This window comes from Ammospiza caudacuta, chromosome 1 (genome assembly GCF_027887145.1).
Source record: "Ammospiza caudacuta isolate bAmmCau1 chromosome 1, bAmmCau1.pri, whole genome shotgun sequence".
Classification (NCBI taxonomy): Eukaryota; Metazoa; Chordata; class Aves; order Passeriformes; family Passerellidae; genus Ammospiza; species Ammospiza caudacuta.
Genome location: NC_080593.1, coordinates 9518334 through 9539714, shown reverse-complemented (window position 1 = coordinate 9539714; position 21381 = coordinate 9518334). Strand labels below are relative to the sequence as shown.

Genomic DNA, 21381 nt, shown 5'->3' with positions numbered 1-21381 from the left:
CCACCCAAGGAGCACGAGAACCTTCCAGGAGTGCTCAGGTTTCAAACAGCCCTCAGCTCCCCCAGCACCTCCTTCTTGCCATCCCCTGCTCCTCCACACCCACGTGAGAGCCTGGGCAGCCGGGCTGTGACCCCAACAGGGACTCAGGTTAAAAATAACCCTTTTGCCAGCTTATTTTTAGCCCAGCTCAGGGCCTGCAGCCAGCTCAGTGCAGCTGCCCCAGCTGGGGCAGGGAAGGGGGAAATTGTTGAGGACAGCTGGAATCAGCATCCAGGTTACAGTGTTAAGCAAAGGATCTTATTCTACTAATGCAAATAATAATTAAAAACCTAGCAGTTGCTTCACTTGCAAAACCAGTTTGGAGAAGTTACATTTCTAAGAGTTAGTTCTGAAAATTACTGATTTGGCAGTACCAGTAACATTTAAAAACAATAATTAAGATTTGGGTTTGTGCTGCAGCAGAGAACTGCAGCTTCCAGGGAAGAAAAAACCAAACAGGAGCTGCAGCATCCTAAAAAGCTGTGTTGGGGCTAACAGCTAGCAAGAAGGGCTGGGGAATGACTCCTCACAGCAAAGAGGAGCAGTGGAAAACAGGGCTCCTTGGAGCTGGGATAAACCAGCAGAGGGCAATCTCGGCTGTCCCAGCGGAACAGGCGATGCCAGCCCGCACTTGGGCGGTCACACGGGGATTTTACAAACCTGTCACAAACCTGCACCAGGTGGGGGCCTAGGGGAGCCCCAGCTACACCAAAGGCTCTATGCGTGATCCTGGCCATTGTCTTAGCACAGTCTGGTGACTTATCTCAATAGAGCAGTGTCCTAGGGTGACTTTATGATGCTTGAATCCCCAATTGTCTGTTCTGTTTATGCTGTATTATATTCTATAATGCTATATTATATTCTATCTGCTATATTATATTCTGAGGATGACACACAGGAATATAAACAGTGGCAGAGACATGCAGATGAGTGTGACGGTGTTCACAGGGGTCTTAGGATGAGGGAAGAGATGAGCATCTGGCTCCATGTTTCAGAAGGTTTATTATTTTATGATATATATTATATTAAAACTATACTAAAGAATAGAAGAAAGGATTTCCTCAGAAGGCTGGCTAAGAATAGAATAAGAAAGAATGATAACAAAGGTTTGTGGCTCTGCTCTCTGTCTGAGCCAGCTGACTGTGATTGGCCATTAATTAAAAACAACCAACATAGGCCAATCACAGATGCACCTGTTGCATTCCACAGCAGCAGATAACCATTGTTTACATTTTGTTCCTGAGGCGTCTCAGCTTCTCAGGAGGAAAAATCCTAAGGAAAGGATTTTTCATAGAAGATGTCTGTGACAGGTGAGTTGGGACAAGTGAGTCCCAGAGCCCTTCACAGTCCTGCACAGGCCACCATTATTGTTTTGTGTTACATTTAAGTAATGTCCCTGTATGTCCAGGAATTGAACTGAAATCCTAGCAGTAATTAATGGCAAGACATTAATGACAGAAGTATGCTGAACAAACCAGGGTAAACATCCTGAGGAGATGGAGCTGCTGATTTGCATTTACCAGCTCACTTCCCACACTGCTGCCTGCTGTGCTCTTACACACCACACCACAGAAATACAATTGGAATTGGGGTTTTCCCCTCTGTTACGAAATAAAAAGCAGGTGCAGCAGTTGGCTCAGGAAAGGAACACTCCCCTGAGGCCACAGGCACCAGAGAGCCCCTGGTGCCCCAGGCAGCATCAGGAGATGCAGCTGGTGAGGGACATGGGGCTGTGTCCAGTGACACCACAGCTCCCAGCTGAGCTCCTGCCCCCGGGTATTGGCTTGCAGGAAGCTTCCTCCACCCAAATCTTCTTTAAAGGTTGGCCTGCAATGTGTCTTTCTAATCCTTCAAGACTCTAAAGTTAAGGGGCAGTGTAAACCCAGAGCAAGGCATCATATTGCTGCTTCAGCCAGTCTGAGGCTCCCCTGAGCTGGTCCTGATGCAAGCTGACACCACAAAGAGTGCAGAAAGCTGGGGAGGAAGCTTTTCTTGAATTTCTCTCCCCCTCTTGTTACAAGGGTTTGGAATTTACCCCGTGCTCACAGAGAACCTGGAGTTTCTGATGACTCAGCCACATCCGCTGCTGCTGCAGAGAGCTGAACTGCAATGGAAGGAGCAATCAAAAGTGAAAGGGAGAGATCCCCACTTAAACACATTTATCTGAAGTCGATTGCACTGTGATCTTTGTGATCTGTTGATAAGATTTTTCTGCCAATGTACTTTTCCATTGTTACAGCAGGTCTGGTATTAATATTTACCTTGGCAGAAGCTACCAGTGTTCTTCCTAGACTGAAGTCCACCAGTTGCTGGGAAATCTCAGGATTTAAGGAACCAGCTCAACCTGAGAACTCATCTAATAGATCTGTCCACAGGCCTGGATTACCCTGGGCTGAAAAAATCCTGGAGAACAACTGGATCTTCTGTTTCTTGTGAAATCTAATGTATGATAGCACAGAGAAGACAGAGGAGACCAAGTGACTCTACCAAAACACAGAATTTAGGGGACCACACCTTGAAAGTTGTTTTCATAAAGTTGCCAAATCATCAGGTTTTTTTAATTCCTGTTGGAAACTACAGATGCTCATTATAAAACACCCAGCCCAGGGTATTTTCCAAAACCACGTGCACACACACACCCCTCACCTCTCCTGAAACTGTAGACAACGTGCTCAGCCAAGAAAATACTCCCTCACCATTACTAGAGGCTATGTTGAGCAAGTTCTTCTGATTAATTGGTCTTAAACCTGTTTCTAAATGCCAGGAAACACGAACACAGTGACGCTCAGCAGGCGTTATAAAACCCTCCTTCAGCCTGGGCTCTCTTGGGTTTGTCAGATTCGACAGAAACCAAAATTTGCATTGAGCCCTCTTTGGTAAACGTCTGAGTTTGACAGTGACAGCCCTTAAAAATCTCCCTCGTGCTATTTGATGTGATGCTTCCAAGAAAAAGCAGCCATTTTAAAACCCTCTGATTTAAAAGATGCACATAGTTTTGAAAGCTGAAAGAGCCTGAAGTCACTCAGAAACTATCCAGGGAATGCTGGAGCAGCTGCCCCATCTGCACCATCACTTTTGTAAACTGTAGAGGGAGTTTATTTCAACAGTGACGTTTATCAGCCAAAGCACAGGGCAAACAACAAGGTTTTGAGTCAGCTCACAACAGATCAGTGTCTTTCACCAGTTATTGGCAATCATTTTCCTTCCAGAGCAAATGCACTGGGTGTTACAGAGAACACAAGGTGATTCAGGGTTTCCTGGTGTCTGTCTGAGACTCCTGTCCTGCAGAATTCATGGAAATATTTATCCAAAGTGGTGCCTGGAGTGCTCAGCTGGGTAGGAACTGAAGATGCCAGCAGCTCCCAATCCCTGCCCTGCAGAATCCTGCTCCAGTGTCCCACTCCCTTCTCTCACATCCTGCACTGGCTCTGACAGCTCAGCTCTCTCAGCAGCGATGGCACTGCACTCTGATGTGGGTTATGTCTCCCTGCTCCAACCCAAATACACTGCACTCTGATGTGGGTTATGTCTCCCTGCTCCAACCCAAAAACTCATATTAAATTTGTAATTAGGGGATTTGGGCTGGCCTTTCCCAGGCCAGGACCAGCACTGCTATCTCGCCTGCCATGCAAGCCAGGCATTTCCTGCCAGGGAGGAAGAAAATCCAGAAGTGGCAGGAGACAGCAGGGGAGGTGGTGGCAAAGTCCTGGGAAGTGCTGGAAAAACAAGGGTGTGGGATTTGGGAAAAGGAACAGGCTGATGGAGTGCTATTTCTGTGCTGGAGAGGCCTGGCTGCAGCACCTCCAGTGCCCAGGAAAGGGCAGGGCTCAGTGCAGATTTCTGCTCCATGCTCAGAGCCACCCTCTGCCCTCCTGGCTTTAACAGCTGGCAATGGACCTGCTCCTTTCATTTCTGCCCTCCTATTCATCTCCAGTGCCAGCTCCCACTGCTGCTGCCCAGCTGTGGCACAGACCAGAGCAGGGAAAGCCCCACACTGGTTCTCTCACCCTCCCTGCCCTGCAGCAGCTCCCTTAGACAGTTGCAACTTTAGATTTTCCTTTTTTTCTTTAGGTGGATTTCACCTGCCACCCCACCCACACCCAAGAACCCCATGATATCCTGCACCCAGCTCAGCATGTACCAACATGAATCCTGCATTCCCAGCACATCACAAGCTACTCAAGCCTCATTTCACCACAAAGATTCCCCAGTCTGCAACAAACTGGTAAAATAAAGTGAGTTTTCAGCACACACCAACAGTGCTGCTTTGGAAGGAAATGTGGTCATGCTGTTCCCCATGGTGGCCATCAGGGATCAATGGCTGCAGCCACTCCTGTTGGACCAGGAGCTCTGGAGCCTGGCCCAAAGAGAGGGAGCTGCTGGGAGAGCCTGGAGTTACCTCCTCCTGCCAAAACTTCCTCACCAGAACCTTTGAAAGCCCAATGAACTGGTCCTGCATTGTTTCTGAAGCAGGAGAGAAGGCACAGGCTGAGCACACCCAGCTTTCTGCAGCTATTTTCCTTCTGTTAAAGCACACCAGGGGCATCCATATGGATAATCCAGTTGCTCTTATCTTAAAGATCTGGGATGTTGGAAATGCAAATGGCAGGAGGTAACAACATGAATCCTCACGTTTCCAGCAAGCAGAGAGATAACCCAATTTGCATGCTCAAAGGGAATTTTATTAATTTTAAAAGACTTTATCAAGCAGGGGCCTTTTATTCAATTCTGCATGAATTTTGAAAGGAAGCAAAGAATGAGGAATGAGCTGCACAGCTTGACATATATAAATACAAATTAGCAAGATTTCAAGCTCAGAGCTTGACCAAATGGACCTGATTTTTAAACAGCAATCAAGATTACTTAAAAGATTATATTTTCTACACTCTTCAGGGTCATGTCAGAGGTCTACCCCAGTTTCCTGCAAGTCTCATTGCACAGCACTACAATGAAGTGCCCAAACCCCTTTAACATCCTGTACCAGGGGCTCCTGCTCTTGGGGTTTCTCTCTCCAACACAACTCATGGCTGAGGTGGATTTCAGAACACTGTACCTCTGTCTGTCTCTTACATGGCTCCTCTTCCTCCAGAATTGTATCACTGACATCAAGTTCTTTGATTTGGTTTGATACTGCAAGGGCAGACAGTGGGACAAGGGGGACATGGCTTTAAACCATTGAAAGGGGCAGGTTTGGATTAGATATTTGGAACAAATCTTTACTCTGGGGGTGGTGAGGCCCTGGCACAGGTTGCCCAGAAAAGCTGTGGATGCCCCATCCCTGGCAGTGTTCAAGGCAGGTTGCACAGGGCTCTGAGCACCCTGGGATGGTGGAAGGTGTCCCTGCCCACGGCAGGGGATCAGAACTGGCTGAACTTTAAGATCCCTTCCAACTCAAACTGTCCTGAAACAAAGAGGGGTTTTTTATCTCAGCTCTACTTCGACCTCAGACAAAAATCCCCGTGGGTTTCATCTCTGCCATGAGGAAGCCTCGCAGCCCAAGTTTCACTTTGAAATTGTATTTGAAGTGCAAACCAAAATCCTACTGAGGAAAAAAAAAAAAAAAAGAAACCAGTTCTCATAATGAAACTTAATATTCATTACTAGAGGAAAACAAAGAAATAAAAATTCCACAGTGCAACTGCATGCAGCCCTGCCAGGTCCTCCATGGTGCACCCAGACATGAGGTGCCTCCCACCAGTGTTTCCTCTGCCCCTGTGCCCAAGCAGAGCCCCTTGGACCTTCACATCTCTCACATTTGTTCTCCAGAACCTCCCAGTTCCACATGAAACAGCTCCTTCACTGCCCCCAAAGACAAAACTTTGCTTCTTGTCTTCAGCCCTTCTAGGAGTTTCCACCACCAGGTCAAGCAAAATTGGCTTCTAATTAAAAAGCTCTTCAAACAGCAAAAGCAGAGGAAAAGTACTCTTCTACTTTTGCAACAGATCTTTATAACTCTTAAAAACTAATGAGTTGAAGTGTCAAGACGTCATCTTATATTCCCATTAGTGGCCCTCACTAAAGGAGCAACTTCAGAACAGTTCTGAGCATGCCCTAATTTGCAAATTGTACAGCTGTGTTACATATTTTTCCATTGATTATCAGCTTTAAGCCTGTCTTCAAAACCTTAATGCACAGCAAACCCAGATTACCGTAAAAGAAAAAAAAGATACATCAAGAAAAAGCCATGCAGTTAAATTTAAAAAGAAAAGAATCTCATGAGTGACTTCAGAAAAATGTGATAAATGACTTCCCCAGCTGTTTTGTCAACACTTCCATAGTAATTTGGCAAAAGCACAAAATCACTGAGTTTATACTTTCATCAGATGGCTATTAGTGCTGTTGAAATATCACAGACACGAGACAGTGAGTGCAGCCCCACGTTTCATATTGCACTGTCCACACTCCCTTTGCAAGGTCTCATCCTTTCAGGTTCATCACTTGAAAAATATTCTCCCTTCTACCCCGAGGTTTAAATATGACACTGTGGCTCTGACACTAAGGGTTGCACGTATTAATTACAAAAAAATAAGAGATACCTGCCCTCTCCAATTATACCCCCAACATGCAATTTATTCCTCATCCATCTATCCCTGTATGACTACAGCAAGCAAATCCCATCTTCCAGTGTGAGCACACATCCCTGATTTACAGAGCTCCAGAGACCATCATCTTTTAAATGACCCTGAAAGCATCACATGCTCACAGTAACAGGACTTCTCTTCTGAGGCTCAGGAGGTTTCAAAGTACTTCATGAACTTTTGCCACAAAACCCAGTTCCCAATGACAGGAACACTAAGTTGTTAGCTGCTGTTCCACTTTTGATATAAAAATGACAAGCCTGAATTTTTTTAAAAAATAGTGTTTCAAGTTGACACTCAATGGTAGTTTTGATGAATACTATATTTAATTATGAAACCTGTACAACTGGCCTTAGAAGAGCCTCCCAGGCTTCACCAACTTGTGTTGTTTGGCATCTCCAATCCATCTCAAAAGTTTCCAAACATTCTTCTTTCCCACCCATAGTCAAGATCTATGCCTTAAACCCACCACAGTTTAGAAATATCATTTTTCAAATCCTATCAATAACAATGTTTATAAATGCAATGTATACACACATATACATGCAGGTATTTAAACAGATAAAAATATTGTTTCATGTACTGTAAAAAAAATTGTTCCATGTATGCTTCTCAAAATGAACTTCTGACCCAAACAACCAATAAACAGAGCACAGAAATGAAGATTTTCTCAACTGAAAAAAACCCAAACACCAACCAGGAACATGACTACCACCCAACACTAACAATACTTACAATTCTCTTTTGTGCCTGGAAACAGAATCATCAGTTTATACATTCCTTCTGCAGAGATCCAGGGGGAGCAGACAAGATTTCACCAAGAGAGCTTTGTGAGTTTTGGAAAGAGGAGAGTTTGAAGAGTGGCATTGGTACCTCTGGGTGCACCCAGCAAGGCCATGAACCTTCCAAGAAAGCCACCCCAGGGCTGCTCCCGTTCTGTGAGGCTGCAGTGGCACCATCCCACCTTCTCCTCTTCTCACACACCTCCAGAGCTGTGGGATGAAGCACCAACGACAGGAGCAACCACAATCTCTGGGGCCAAAGTAAAAAAGGGGGCTCCAGTATTTAAGAACTTTCCATAATGGCAGAGAGGCTGGAGTGCTCCACATTCCAGAAGGGTGGAATGCACACTGCAGAGCCCACTGGTTCTTGTGGAGATGTGGATGTCACCTGGGGAGGGCTGCACCCACCAAAACTGCACAACTCAACACCTGAAGTTGCCATAACCAGCTTCTGCTCAAAATCACCCAGCATAAAGATGTACCCTCATCTCCTGTAATTCTGTAATGGCACTGAAAGCTTTATGGAAGAATGTTTGAGTGACTATTTGTCAGTGGGATCGACATATCATGGTATAAATATTTGAAAAACTATAAAAACAAGTATCAAAGCTGCTGTGGTTTGAGCTGTGTAACTACAATTTTGTAGCAGCTCAAAGTGCAGCATCCAGCAAAGCTGCTCCACCTCCTCCCTGAACATCAGCAAACTCAGAATCTTCTCAGAAACATTTGCCAAGAGCTTTACTGAGTGTGAAGGTGTCAAACTCAATTTACACAAAAGCATTTCTGCTCAGCCTTGTGACCCAGGGTGGGTCCCTTTGCAGGGCTGAAATGTCCTGCAGACAGCACCGTGACAGAGAGAGCAACTCTGGAACAGATCCACAACAGGTAAGGCTGATGTTCACCTACATTTGGTATCATGCAAGTCAGTGACTGACAGAAATAGCCCCAGATTTTGCACATTTGAGAACACTTTGTCACTTTCCAATTGAAATTCTGACCTTGCTTGAACTGCTGGTATTGGATACAGCCTGGTATCTCTACAGAAACAATCTCCATTTACAGTAATATTTAAAAATACTAAATAAAAGAATCATGAACTGTTTTTCTAAGGAGAAAGTTGCTTAGACAAGACTGAATAGTGGACTGGAAACAGAATTGGAGCCAAAAGGGCAGCAAAGTTGCCTTCCAGGAGATGGAATCTGTTTGCAAAAGCCTTCAAAGCACTGAATTCAATTGAAAATAAATCAACAAATAAAACCACACTGTTGTGACAGCAATAAATAGACACTGATGACAGTTCAGTTAAGACCTGAGTGTCCACCTCTACTCCAGTTTTAACTGAAAATCTAGAGGACCTAGATTTTAAAAGATTAGCCAGAATAGTCACAAAAATAGAAAACCCAAGAGGCTTTGACCTCTGTTAACGATCTATCATCTAACCTCCATGAAAGCTGCACTCCAAGTTGCCAGCTTGGCTCTGAGCCCCTTCCAGGCCCAAACCCAACAGCAGAGACACTGACAATTTGGGTAATTTTGCCACCACACCCAGAAAACACAACAGCAATCTGAATCTAGAGCCCAGCATGAACCAAGGGCTCGTTTCTGGTTTCAGGAGGAGCTGGGAGGCGCAAGGCAAAATTCCCCCCCACAAACAGCTCTCATAAAAGAACTTTCCACTACTGGAAACTATTCTGTGCAGGGCAGCAAGCACCTCCCCTGAACAGAGCAGCACGGGCATGCACTTGGCTTTGTGATTTATTCCACAAAAAGGGTTACCAGGGATGGAGTCATCACCTTCTATAAACATTTTGAGGGCAAAACCACACATGTGATCCCAGAGCAAGTGCTAGAGGAGGGGGAAGAGTGGAAACCACGTAAGAGTAATCAGTTAATGTTATGTTCTCAACTTGGTTGATCAAGAAGAGCAGGGAGGTTTGAACACCTGTGTCTTCTCAGAAAAATGTTTTATTTCCCTGAGCTGAGTTTCTTGGTTTGAGGAGTGATTACAAGAAGCATCTTCTCAATTAGTCACTGCATTAGAAGCCACTTAAAAGTCACTTTCTGTTCTATGACACTTTTCGAGACAGAGTTATAGCTATTAATAAATAAATTATTAATGGCTACAAAACTGCCATGAGAAAGCTTCAGGACAAATTACTCTACTTTCTTTCAACCTTTAACCAAACAGATTTTCTTCCCATTCTTTCAGGCTAATACTTTCAATATAGATCAAAAGTAGGTCAATAGCAATAGATCCTCCAATTTAGATACTATATAGGAGCAGCTGACATTGATACGTAACACCTCTAAAATATGAATATGCATAGTAAAGTACACATAATTTTCTTTTTATTTAACAGTGGTAAAAACCAATCATCTACTTGTAATTTTCTATCTGCTTCTCAAAAGGGTGTTTAGTCTCCAAAGACCAGGCAGTGACTAACAGAGGACTTGATTTGTACAGTAAACAAAACTGCATTTTCCATCTCTGGAAAAGGTTCTACACAGAATACAACTCAAATCTTTGAAGGTCCTTGGAAAATACAGATAAAATTGATGGAATTGTTTTGCTTCGACAAGTTCCAGTTCTAGTACATTTAAAAACAGTTGCTTTAAACAATTTTTAACAGTTTAGAAGCTGTTTACTGCTAACAAACATTCAAGGTGTGCACTGGCTACACACTTTGCAAACTACAGAAATGTTTTTGTCTGCGCCTCCTTTTAGGCCAGAAGAAGGCAGAGCAGTACAGCACGTACACTTGTTTGCTTTTCCATTAACAAGATTCCTTGTGTCACTACAGCTGGCTCTGGCCATGCTGGTGACTAGAAAAAGTCTTACACTTTTTATTACTTGCTCAGAAAGGAGACTGCACAAGGGCTATTTTCAGGCCTGAATATTTACATCTCAAAATATGGTTCATTTGACCATTGAAGAGTAACATTCTGGAGTTGCAGTGCTCTTCAAGCAGGATACCTTTCCCAGAAAATTTGGGAGGACTTCAAGAGACACCAGGATTTTACCACAAAATAGCTTACCTTTCAGTTTTGTTACAAACTTGTTTGTTCCTTATGTGACCCAAATGCTGATGAATTTTAATTCTAGGAAGTTGCCTTTCCTCAAGTCCTCCTTAGAAATGAACCTAACAAATGCAGCTCTGGGTACATACAAAACCCAAAGTATCACCCACAGAGAGGTTTTTCACACACAGCCCTATAGGACACTTCCCTGGCTACTCTGTAGAAATATCTGTCTGACACAATGCAGTTTTAGGCATTGAGCACAATACCAAAGGTGATTCCATTAACAAAAAGCCAGCTCTTTTCATCACAGTCACTTAAAATTCAAAACACATGTATTGTTACCCACTTGAGATTTAACACACAGTAAAAACAAAAAACTTTAGATCATTAAAACATTGCCAGCATTCAAGAAAATGAACAGTTTACTCTGAAATGTGGATCTCTGCTGTATCATTACACAGATTAACAAGAGACATCCTGATCTTCAACTGAGGAGCTGGAATTAGGCTGCCTCAAGGTGTGCAGCCAGTAGCTGGTGAAAAGACAGGACATACACAAGTATTGCAAATTCATTGTATTGCAAATTCCAAATCTAACTCCCTGGCACAGTCATCACTGACCTGCCCTGGTTCCTCCTCCTCCTCCTCACTTAACATCCAATTCATCCACAACAATAAAGCCACTTACCTGAACAGATCCAGGATGTCTTCTCCCACACGAAGTCCACTCTTGGCACCTACACATCCCAAACTGGATGCTTTAGGGCAATAGTCATCAGGCTGCCCCAGGTGCACGTGGTGTTGGCTCCTCTCTCTCTTCCCAGCTCCCCGGCTTCCTCAGCACCTCCCAAGAGACAAAGCAGCCCCCACATCACAGAATCATCCCCCAGCCTGAAAACCACAGTAAGGGAACATGACCTGTGCATCAATGTCAGCCCACCAGGAGGGCAGGAGCCAAGTACAGCCCATGGAGGGGGGCTGGAAGGAGCGCTGTGCTCCAAGGGGCATCTCACTCTGTGCCCCAGGCTCCCAGAGCTTCCACTACTTCTCTGTAAAGCCCAAGCAATCTCTTCTCACTAGGAGATATTTTTCAGAAAGCTGGTCTTTAAGACATGAAAGCCAGAGAAACTACTGCTCTTGGCAGCTTCTTCCAACAGTTAATCATCCATGTGTTAAAAATGTGTGTTTATCTTCTCATTTGAATTTGTCTAGCCTGATACAAATATTTATACTCTTCTTCCAAACAAGGCGACCTTTGATATGCTCAGTTTTTTCTAACTGTTGTACACATTTTTTAGAATCAAAGTGGAATTTGGCACAGCATCCTCAGGCTGCAGAAGCAGCTCCCTTGCTTGTGCTGGCAGGGGAACAGCCTCCAGAGCAGGGCTGAGCCTGGGCAGCCAGAGAACAGGCAGGGTTCACTGGAGGAGGAGACACAGACAAACACCCACCACTTCTGCATTCACTGTGATAACTCGTGATCATGTTTTCCTGATGAGAAAGGCAAAAGCCAAATGAGGAGAAAAGTCCTTGAAATTTATGTCAACAGCACAAAACAAGCTACATTGTTTTCCTGCTTCTCCCTTACTGGTTTCAAGGACCTTAAGACTCATCTTCTCAGGGGTACACCATCCAATCCCAGAAAAGACAGAAGGAGCACTAGAGGTGTTTAATAAAAGAAACATCTTGGTGGTTGTCCTAACTCTCAAGGTGAATGTCCCCAAAAGGAAAATCTTCCACCTCTTTGCAATAACTCAGGAGCTCAGTCAAAAACCAAGGGCAGGAGGCTTGTGAATGCTACTCCTGCTTGCAGGCAGGACCAGATACAGCCAAAATAGCTCCAAGTGAATTTCTAGCTCTCTACTGCTCTCCTGGACAGCCAGCTCCCACCTGGTGTAGAAGAGATGAATAATGCCCTTTCATTATCCAAGTGCAGTACATTTGGTGATAAGGACCTGCCTGTATTTCCACAGGCACCCAGCAGTAAGAAACGAGATTAGCAGAGAAATTCTCAGGGGTGTCTGAGTGAATACTCAACAGCAGATGCCCAAGTAACTCAAAGCACCAAAGCGCCTTCTCACAAGAGGCAGTGATATTACACAAAGCCTGGCCAAAGTCCTCAGGAGACAGAAGACCTTGTCCTCTAGCCTTGGCCAGAAAAAGTGAGTTTTCTCCATTTTCCTTCAGAAATACTTACACAGAGAAGTTCAAACCAATTTTAAAACATCCACAGTCTAGCTCCCCCTGGAAGGAGAATGACAGTGACTGATACTGCAGAATGCTTTTACACAAAAGCAAAGCACAGTATTTCCATTGCTGAGTATGACAAATATCACAACAGGATGACAAATGCAGATTTAGTTTCTGTGAAGAGTAAAAGGCAGCCTCCAACTACATGTCTAGGAGAAAACTTTGCCAGAGGTGCTATGGTGACAGTTATGCAAATGTGTGATGAATTAGCAAGTTAATCTTACTCTATATATCAGTTACAAAGATTAACACAGGCTTGACATGTATTTCTGGAGGGAAACCAAAAGATGGATGAGGCTGCCCAGTTTCTCTATCAGATGTCTCAAAGCCTCTGCAGCCTTATGACTTTTTTTATTATTGGGAGGTAAATTCCCCTCCTGCACCACAATTCAATCAAGCTTGTGACTGGAACCAAGACAGAAGATTCCAGAGCTACTGCTTTGCATTTTCAGCTGGTTTAGTAACACCTTCGAGCAACTCCGTTACAGACACAGCCAAGTAATTCTCTTTTCTGGCTATCACTAATCTGTGTTCTTCAACATGAATACTCTGGCCAGTCACCAGGCTCTCTCATTCCAGTAACTTAAATAAATTCACAATTAAGAAACAATGCAGGAAATGTCAAATTTGACTTTTAACTTCAAAAAGAAGGAGGAACTGAAGCGTTCTCAATGTCCTGTAACAGAGCAGCAAGCTCACGTGAGCTTTTCCAAATGAGGTGTTACTATTTCATCTCTCTAACATTCAGGTGAATGAAAGGATTCAGCTTTACTTTCACTGCTGGTAAACTAGCAGGTACAGAGTTTTGTTTGTTTATATTTTCATGAAATTCACTTGAAGTTGGTTGCATTGCAAAGAAGAGCTAGACAAGCCCTCATTTGAGATTCAGAGGTAAAGATAAGCTATGGGCCAAAGCCAAATTTTAAGTTATTACCAGAAGCCTCTAAAAATATTTTTTCTTGACTGTCAGTTTTAAGTCAGGTTCAAAAATTACCTCTTTTTAGTGAGTTTAAAATTAACTCAATATGCTGCAAAGTTAATTTCATTGTAAAAGCCAGAGAAACTAAAGAGAATTTTATTTAATCGTGTCCTGATAAAATATTTTACTTATCTTCTCAATTAAACATACTTTAATCCCCACCACAGCATTTTGAATCTGACAACATCTGAAAGTCTTCCTTTATTCTTTCAGAAGGCAATTAGCAGTCAGGCCATCAGTGCAATCTACCTCACACCAGGACAGCCCAGCTTTCAGGCATGGGCACTATCACCTCCAAACTCCTCCTATCTTTTGGCCACAGCAGCATGACAGAGCATAAAGTACTCATGTGGGGTTTTGATTAACTTTCTACCAGCTGTTGTAAGTGAGATAACACCTAATGCAGCACTGAGTCTGCCACAACAGAGTATTCAGAGAAGTTTCAGTGAGTTTAAATCAGCACAGCTTGCAGAGGTTCATGGTTATGGCTCTGATCATCACAGGATTTTCATTCTTTAGTGATTTTTTTTAATCTGACAGCAGCATCTCAAACATAAGGTTTACTATTTTGTGAATGCATGACCTATATAGCAGAGAATGAACCAACCATCTTCAGCTTTAACCTTTCAGGAGTGCACTTCACTCAACAACCAACTCTAGCCAAGATATATTTTTCAAAACCAAGTAGGAAATCCACTAGAATTACAAACTCAAAGGTACAGTTTGTAACACTAACAAAGCCAACATTCTTCATTCCAGCCCTGGTGCAATGTAAGGACCATTTCAGCATTTCAGGTGGAAGGTAAGAAGTTCTGTACCACAACGACCACTTTAAGACAAACAATAACAAGAAAACCCAAACTGTCTTTGTTGAGGCAAATCAAGTCTGTGGTCATAGCTCAATCATAAACTAAACAAGCCCTGAGGGAACAGACAGTGCTAACAGACTTTCTTCTGTTAAAAAAGAGAAAGTTTCAAAGTTTGGTTACTGCTGACTGCCAGATTACTGATGTCCATATTGCCACTAGCCCATGAGAATACCATGACTTAAAAATAAGCCTTAATAACCAGAACATCCAAAAATCACAACCAAAGAGGCACATTTTCAAAAAATACTAAGAAACACTTCCACAAAAAGGTTAACAAGTATTATAGGTACTAGGCCCTTTTTTCAAAGGTTCTCTGACTACAAGCATCAAACAGCTGTAGCATTCATTATGCAGCACAACCATCTTCAGAAGCACTATCCTGTTACAGCCACAGATTAAACTCAGGCAAAGGAGCTCACTGCTCAAACAGAACAGAAGCAGATTCAGGAACTCACATTTCCAAAAATAAAAACTAAAATCTAACTTTATCACTGGACTATCCCACAGAGGGTCTGAACAGCTCAGTACAAAAGACAAATCTCCAGTTACACCTAATGCCAAAACACTGAAGGAGTCAAGGAAACAGGATAACCAAACACAAGCAGTGAGAAGAGATACAAACCCTCTGGGCTTAGAGATGATGGGTTTTTAAATCTTTTACAATCTTGTTTTCAGCATTCTAACTCAGCTCATCAATTATTCACAAGTTGATACAGGATCCACCTGACAAATGCTACGCACACACTCTCTGCAGAGCAGCTCTGTCACCTCCAGCACCAACCAAGCCCTCTGATCCCCAGCAGAGAAGGTCTTGTGAGAACTGAGCCCTGCAGGAGTGCAGCCACTGAACAGTGTGAAGCATTCCAACACAAAATCCCAAACTCCTTCAGGAAAGCCAAGTGGAAGGGGCAGGTGCCATGCAATCTCTAGAGAAACTGGGGTTAGTGTGCTGCACTGGGATTACTGCCATGCATGAGGGACTGCAAAGAGGGTGCACCAGGAGAAAGCATCACAAAGTTCTTGTATCCACCAATGAACTTTGAAGCAGAGCATGAAGGACTAAATGACTTAGCAGGTTCAAAAACTCCATCTTGGTTTTTCCAAACCACTGTTTTTCCAGGAAGCTTAATTTAAATGGGATGGTGTCCCTAAAAATTCAAAACTAATCCCTCATGTATGAAAAGATGGCACTTTTAATCCAATAGCACCTGGTTTTGAAAGCTACCTCATCCCACTGTATATTTGTACTTAGCATTTGCTATCGGGAACTTTTTCTGTTGTTAATTATTTTGTATTATTTTGGCCAAAATTGAAGTGTAAGGAAATGTGCTGCCCTTGATGATCTATCACTTCTAATAAACAGGTCTTGTACATCTATGCAAATTATGGATTAGAAAGGAACAACATTAAATTTTTTTCAAAGCAACCTAACAAGTGGGTTTTCAGGAGAAAACAACTAAATTCAACAAAAAAATTCTGAATAAAACATGGAATGTGAGTTTATTTTGTGGTTTAAAAAGGGAGCTGAATGCAAGAAGTTGCATTAAAAAATGTTGGATGTGACATTATTTCAAAAAACACTGAAAGAAATGGAGACCGTTAGGTTTAGGTCAAGTGAACAATGACAATTTTTTAAGCCTGGAACTGGAATTGCTGGTCCAATGATATAGTTGGATGAAGACCACACATCCAGTTCAACTACCAGCCCATGGAAATCCTGGTGTGTGGGTATCTCACTCCTGCAGGAATCTACTGCCAAATTCTGCCTTCTGCTGACTCATTCCCTGTGTTTTGCCAGTTTCTACCAAGGAAATGCAGCACTGCCACTTCAATGCTGCATTTTGGCCACCTCTGACAAGCAGCTTCAGGGATCTGAAGGCAGAACAGAGACTATCCAAAAAACTGGATCCTGAGCACATTTAGTGTTAAAAAATTCACTTCAGAACCCTGGTGTGACCTGTTGGTGTGTAACACTGTGAGAGGGATCACACTTTCCTAGGTAAGAAGATAAACTTGTGGGTACAAATCTGATACCCTAACTGTGTTCCTAACCTGAGCAAGGCAATTGAAATGTTAAAGATAACTTGGAATAAAACTAGAAGGCAAAGTTTGGCACTTTAATATAAAATCTATGGGTATCCAGAGGAAGGCATTCAAACTCAACTCCAGATTGTCCTAATTTTATTTAACTTGGTTAATCAATTTTAAAGCACTTTTTACAATTTACATAATTTAAAGGAGCACACTGCATCCTATAAATATAAATTAACATTTTTAATAACTCAAGACATCACAACAAAGCCAAATTTTGAAATAAATGTCATGTTTAGTTATCTGGATCAAGAAGTAACATACATGGGGAGGGGGGAAAAAACAGCATTAACAAGAAAACACTGTTTAGTTCTAAACTAAGTTTGTGCTTCTACATCAAAAACACAACACTGAAGTGACAGGAACTCTGCAAAGAACTTGAAAAGGTATATAACTGCTTTAGTCCCAAAACCAATATATATATTTATTTTTTCTTCTACATGTTATTTTTTTTCAGTTCTATCAAATTAGTATTAATGGTAGAGGGACAAAAGTACAATATACTAACTTAACTGCAAATACAAATTCTGTTGTAGCAGTTTGTTAGCTTGGTTTGGCTTAAGTTGAAATGGTTTTCCTGCATCAAAAACAAGAGCATATCTTTTCAATGTATTTAATAATCAACACATTTGTTAGTACAAAGCAGATGGTGTTCAGCAAGAAGGCATTAGGTGATCATTTGAAAACACCATGCTTTTTTTTTTTTTTTTTTTTCCTTTTTTTAAACCACTAAGCCACCCTGAAGAGTTTTGTGCAGGCCAGATGTTCACAGCTGGTGCACAGATGAAAGCTGCACATCCATGATCTATGCATGGAACTATCCAGAACCTGGCAGGTGTTAACATACACCATTAGTTACCTGCATGCTTTCTCTGTGACACACCAAAACCAAATCATCTTCCACTGAACTTTGAAAATCTGGTCTTAGCTACAAATGAACACTTTATTTCACTCCATTAATTTGACAAAGGGTATTAATCCATCTTTTGATTTTTGGTTGAGGACTAAAAATAAGAGTGAGATATCATAATCCTAACAATTTTGTCCAAATCTTCAAAGCAATTACTTGTTCTCAAAACAGAAAAAAAAATCATAATTCTCAGTCTTTTTGTAATTATTAAATGTCAAATAAATACATTTATCAAATGTATATTTATATTTACTACAGATTACTTTTTAAGCAAATCTCAGAATAACTTTAGAAAACTTTTTAAAACAGAACTGCTTTCGGCCTAGACTTAAAATAATTACATATTAGGGCAAAAGATGGAGTTAGAGTCAGCCTCTGAATGCTTCTTAAAAATAGGTGCTTCAAATACAGGTTTAGAAATTAAATTAAAAATAATGTTTTCAGTCACACTGAAGAAAACATCTGCAAAGAAAAAAGGCCCTCATCCTTAAGATTGAAGAAAAAGATGGTAAGGGGGAAAAAAAAAAAAAAAGCACCATTTTCCCAAGTTGCCCAAATCACACACAGACACAGGAAGGTTACAAATGCCATTCATGAAAGAATGCACCACAAACATCAGCATTTATTCATTTTGAATTTTTTTTTTAGCAAATGACAAAAGACTCAGCTCACTGGCTTCACTTTTGTTTACCTTTTGCTTACATTACACATTTAAACATTTGTCAAAACTTACTAAAGTTGTCTGCATTCATGCACAACTAGAAAACATCCTTAATTTATTTAAACCAGAAATGCATTACCAGAAATGTATTAACATTGTTCACTACTAAACATTAAAAAAAAAAAAAGTTGAAATTATTAAAAAGGTTATCCTGGAACTGTTAACTTCACAGCAGACTTGAACTACTAATTGGCTCACATTTCAAATTGGAAAAAGCAAGATTCATGCTAGTGTTAGTGTACATCTCGCCCTAGCACTACTGAAGGATCATGGTTCACCTTGATCACAGATAAGAAAAGAAAAGTGCATACAGAAGTTTACAACAATTTAAAGGACAAAAAATGGTCCAATTGATGTGGTCCCAACGATTAACTCAAAAGTCTATGACAAATACGAGCTTCTGTGAGCTACTTATACTACTTAAGATTGAGTACGGATATACAGAAAGTTGAATTCGTTTGAAATCTTCAAAAAATGTTCCTGTCAATCCTCAAATGGTGGCTGTTAGAGCTTAAAATTTCTGTTAAATGCGTGCGTTGAATTACTTGTTATCCAAGCGTAGCAGCTGCTCCTTACCATTTATTGTTAGCGACCTTAACTGGCCATCTTCTTCAACTTCTACTCTCTCATGTCCATTCTCAACAATCCTGCAGGACAAAAACACCATGAGCAGTTCAGAACACACACCAGACCTCAGGTTTAGATAACAAACTGTAAGGGAGCAGCACCTGCTTAATGCAACTGTACTTGGCAAGCTTTGGTATTTACCAGCACTGGAGCTGGCACCAGCACCCAGCTCATTTCCCCACTGCTTAGTCAGGAAAATTGCCTTCTGCAAGCTGGAATCCTCCAGGATGTGGAGTTCACACTTACAGCTGCCACCTCATACATTGTCACAGCTGTGCTCTCACTACACACTGTTATCTAGGCCTAAATGCCTTGAGAGATCAACTGCACAATCTTGACACTGCATTTAGGCCCTACCCATTTGTTAAATGTGTGTTATTCTAGACCAATCACAATTTTGTACACAAGACAGTCTAAAATCCATTTTTAATTTGATCAGAGCAAGTAATCTGTAGACTTACTATACATCAACTTTATGACCAGCCTGCATGTTACAAAATTCAAGTATCCCTGATTGAAAGAGAGATTATTAAACAGCTTTTGAGTTTTCAATTTTTCTGGCATGCACTCAGAAAAATATTATGACCACACCAGCATGTGATCCAGAGGCTGTTTGTGTTATTAAGTGGTCAAGATGATAGGAGCTCTCCAGTACAGGAGTTCATAGAAGAACCTTGCACTTACAAGTATGGGACCCAAGTTAACAAACAAAAACAATTTATCCTCCTTCACTTTTCTGTAATTTTATATTAAGTAATGAAATTACTTAATTGTTCAGTACTCCTACATTGATTATAATATTCCATGTAGGTTTTTCTATAGTTAACTAAGACTTGGGTTTGCAAAATGCAAGGATTTGCCCATCACAAGCACAACACTGTGTACAGAACTTGAAAATTCACTTTCCAACAAACAGGCACATTTTTTCTCCAAAGCAGGCTTCAGTTTCTTATTTCATTTAACAGACAGAAAAAAATTACTAGAAAGACTTCACTCAAACATTGCCTAGGAAAGCACACTAAGCAGATGCTAGAGAAAATTCTTTCATAACATCTGCAAAACTAAAATTCTTCCCAATTTCTAGTCTAGTCAAGAAAATTCTTTCATAACACCTGCAAAACTAAAATTCTTCCCAATTTCTAGAATAAAAGGTGCAGCCCTACACAGGAGGTTCTGAAGCCTAAAAGAGCTCCAACTACAGCATTAAGTAACTCAACAATGCCAAGAAGAGACAGAGAACCCAATAATCCAAGTAATATGATGAACATAACAACAAAAGTAAAACATAAAAACATGTATCACTATTTGTGTGTGTGCAAAGATACAATATATTTATATGAATGTAACTATAGGTATTTTAATCTCTACATATAGTTTCATATAAATATATTTACATCACTTACCTCTTTGTAGTAATTTTTCTGCCATTAACTATTTTAGTTGAGGTTGATACTGATTTGAAGTTTCCCATTCCACTGCCACCAAATGACGTAGAGGAGAATGATGAAGTAAGGCCTCCATGTCCCAGGGAGCCAAATGAAGTAAAACCTATTGAAAAGGAAGGCATTTGAATAAAATGTAATTTTGCATGGCTGTGGGATCCAAATTTACCATCCATTCAGACTTCATCCTACTTTCAGCTGGTTTCATCACACAGCATCAGTGACTAGATGGCATTAACACCAGCCTGAGAATAAAACCATGGCTCCAGCCCCATCCATTCTCTCATATGGACTCACAGTTCCAGTTCCAAATGCACAGCATTGTCCAAAAACCATATGCCAATTCCTCCCTGAAAAGGCATTCAACCTTTACCCACACTGCACTCAGGGGAAAGCCAGCAACCCTAATGAATGTGATCATCAGCTTTAGTGCAGATGCTGGGATGCCCCAAGCTGGCAGACAGAACAAGTCCTGTAGCAGCAGCACCCCAACCAATGCCCAGACTCCCAGCACTCTAAGCAGCACCACGGGGTTTAGGCACATGTTTTTCAGGACCTGTAATTGAAGCCATCACACCCCGAAAGCAAACAGAACAAAAGAATTCTAAAGCCATGAAGAAACTGTAGCACCAAAATAAAGAAAACAGAAAGTTCTACTTGTTAGAGATCTGTTCACTCTATATGAACTTTCAGGTAGCCCAAATACTCTAACAGTGGCTTAATTTTCATTTACACCTTACAGACACCATCTTAATTAAAAAAAAAAAAAAAAATTAGTCACAGAATTGCCTGAATGGAGAAGCCAGCTTGTTGTATTGCAATCCTTTGTGAGCCAAAATTGCATTCATTCTTAAATGTTATGATATTTACCTGTGTCAAATGGAGAGAAAGCACTTCCAAAAGCAGGGAATCCACCAAAGGCAGAGAAAAATGATCCACCACCACCTCTGCTTCTGTTTCCCCTCTGACCCCGCCTGCCACCAAAGAAGTCCTCAAAAGGGTCTTCTACAAAACAGAAGAAAACATTTAAGAGTCAATATTACTGAGTGATTCTGTATTTAATCATTAGGGAT

The 21381-nt window shown here is 41.5% G+C and overlaps 1 protein-coding gene across 2 annotated transcripts in view; it reads right to left on the bottom strand.

Moving 5' to 3' along the window:
* Positions 1-21381, bottom strand: part of DNAJB6 (DnaJ heat shock protein family (Hsp40) member B6) — a 58716-nt gene that overhangs the window by 12689 nt on the left and 24646 nt on the right. For both annotated transcript variants that reach the window (XM_058815370.1, XM_058815362.1), the window contains exons 6-8: positions 21179-21313; positions 20270-20414; positions 18816-18886 (exon numbers count right to left, since the gene is read on the bottom strand). In XM_058815370.1, the coding sequence (XP_058671353.1) occupies positions 18816-18886; positions 20270-20414; positions 21179-21313 (351 nt within the window). The remainder of the gene's footprint in view (positions 1-18815; positions 18887-20269; positions 20415-21178; positions 21314-21381) is intronic.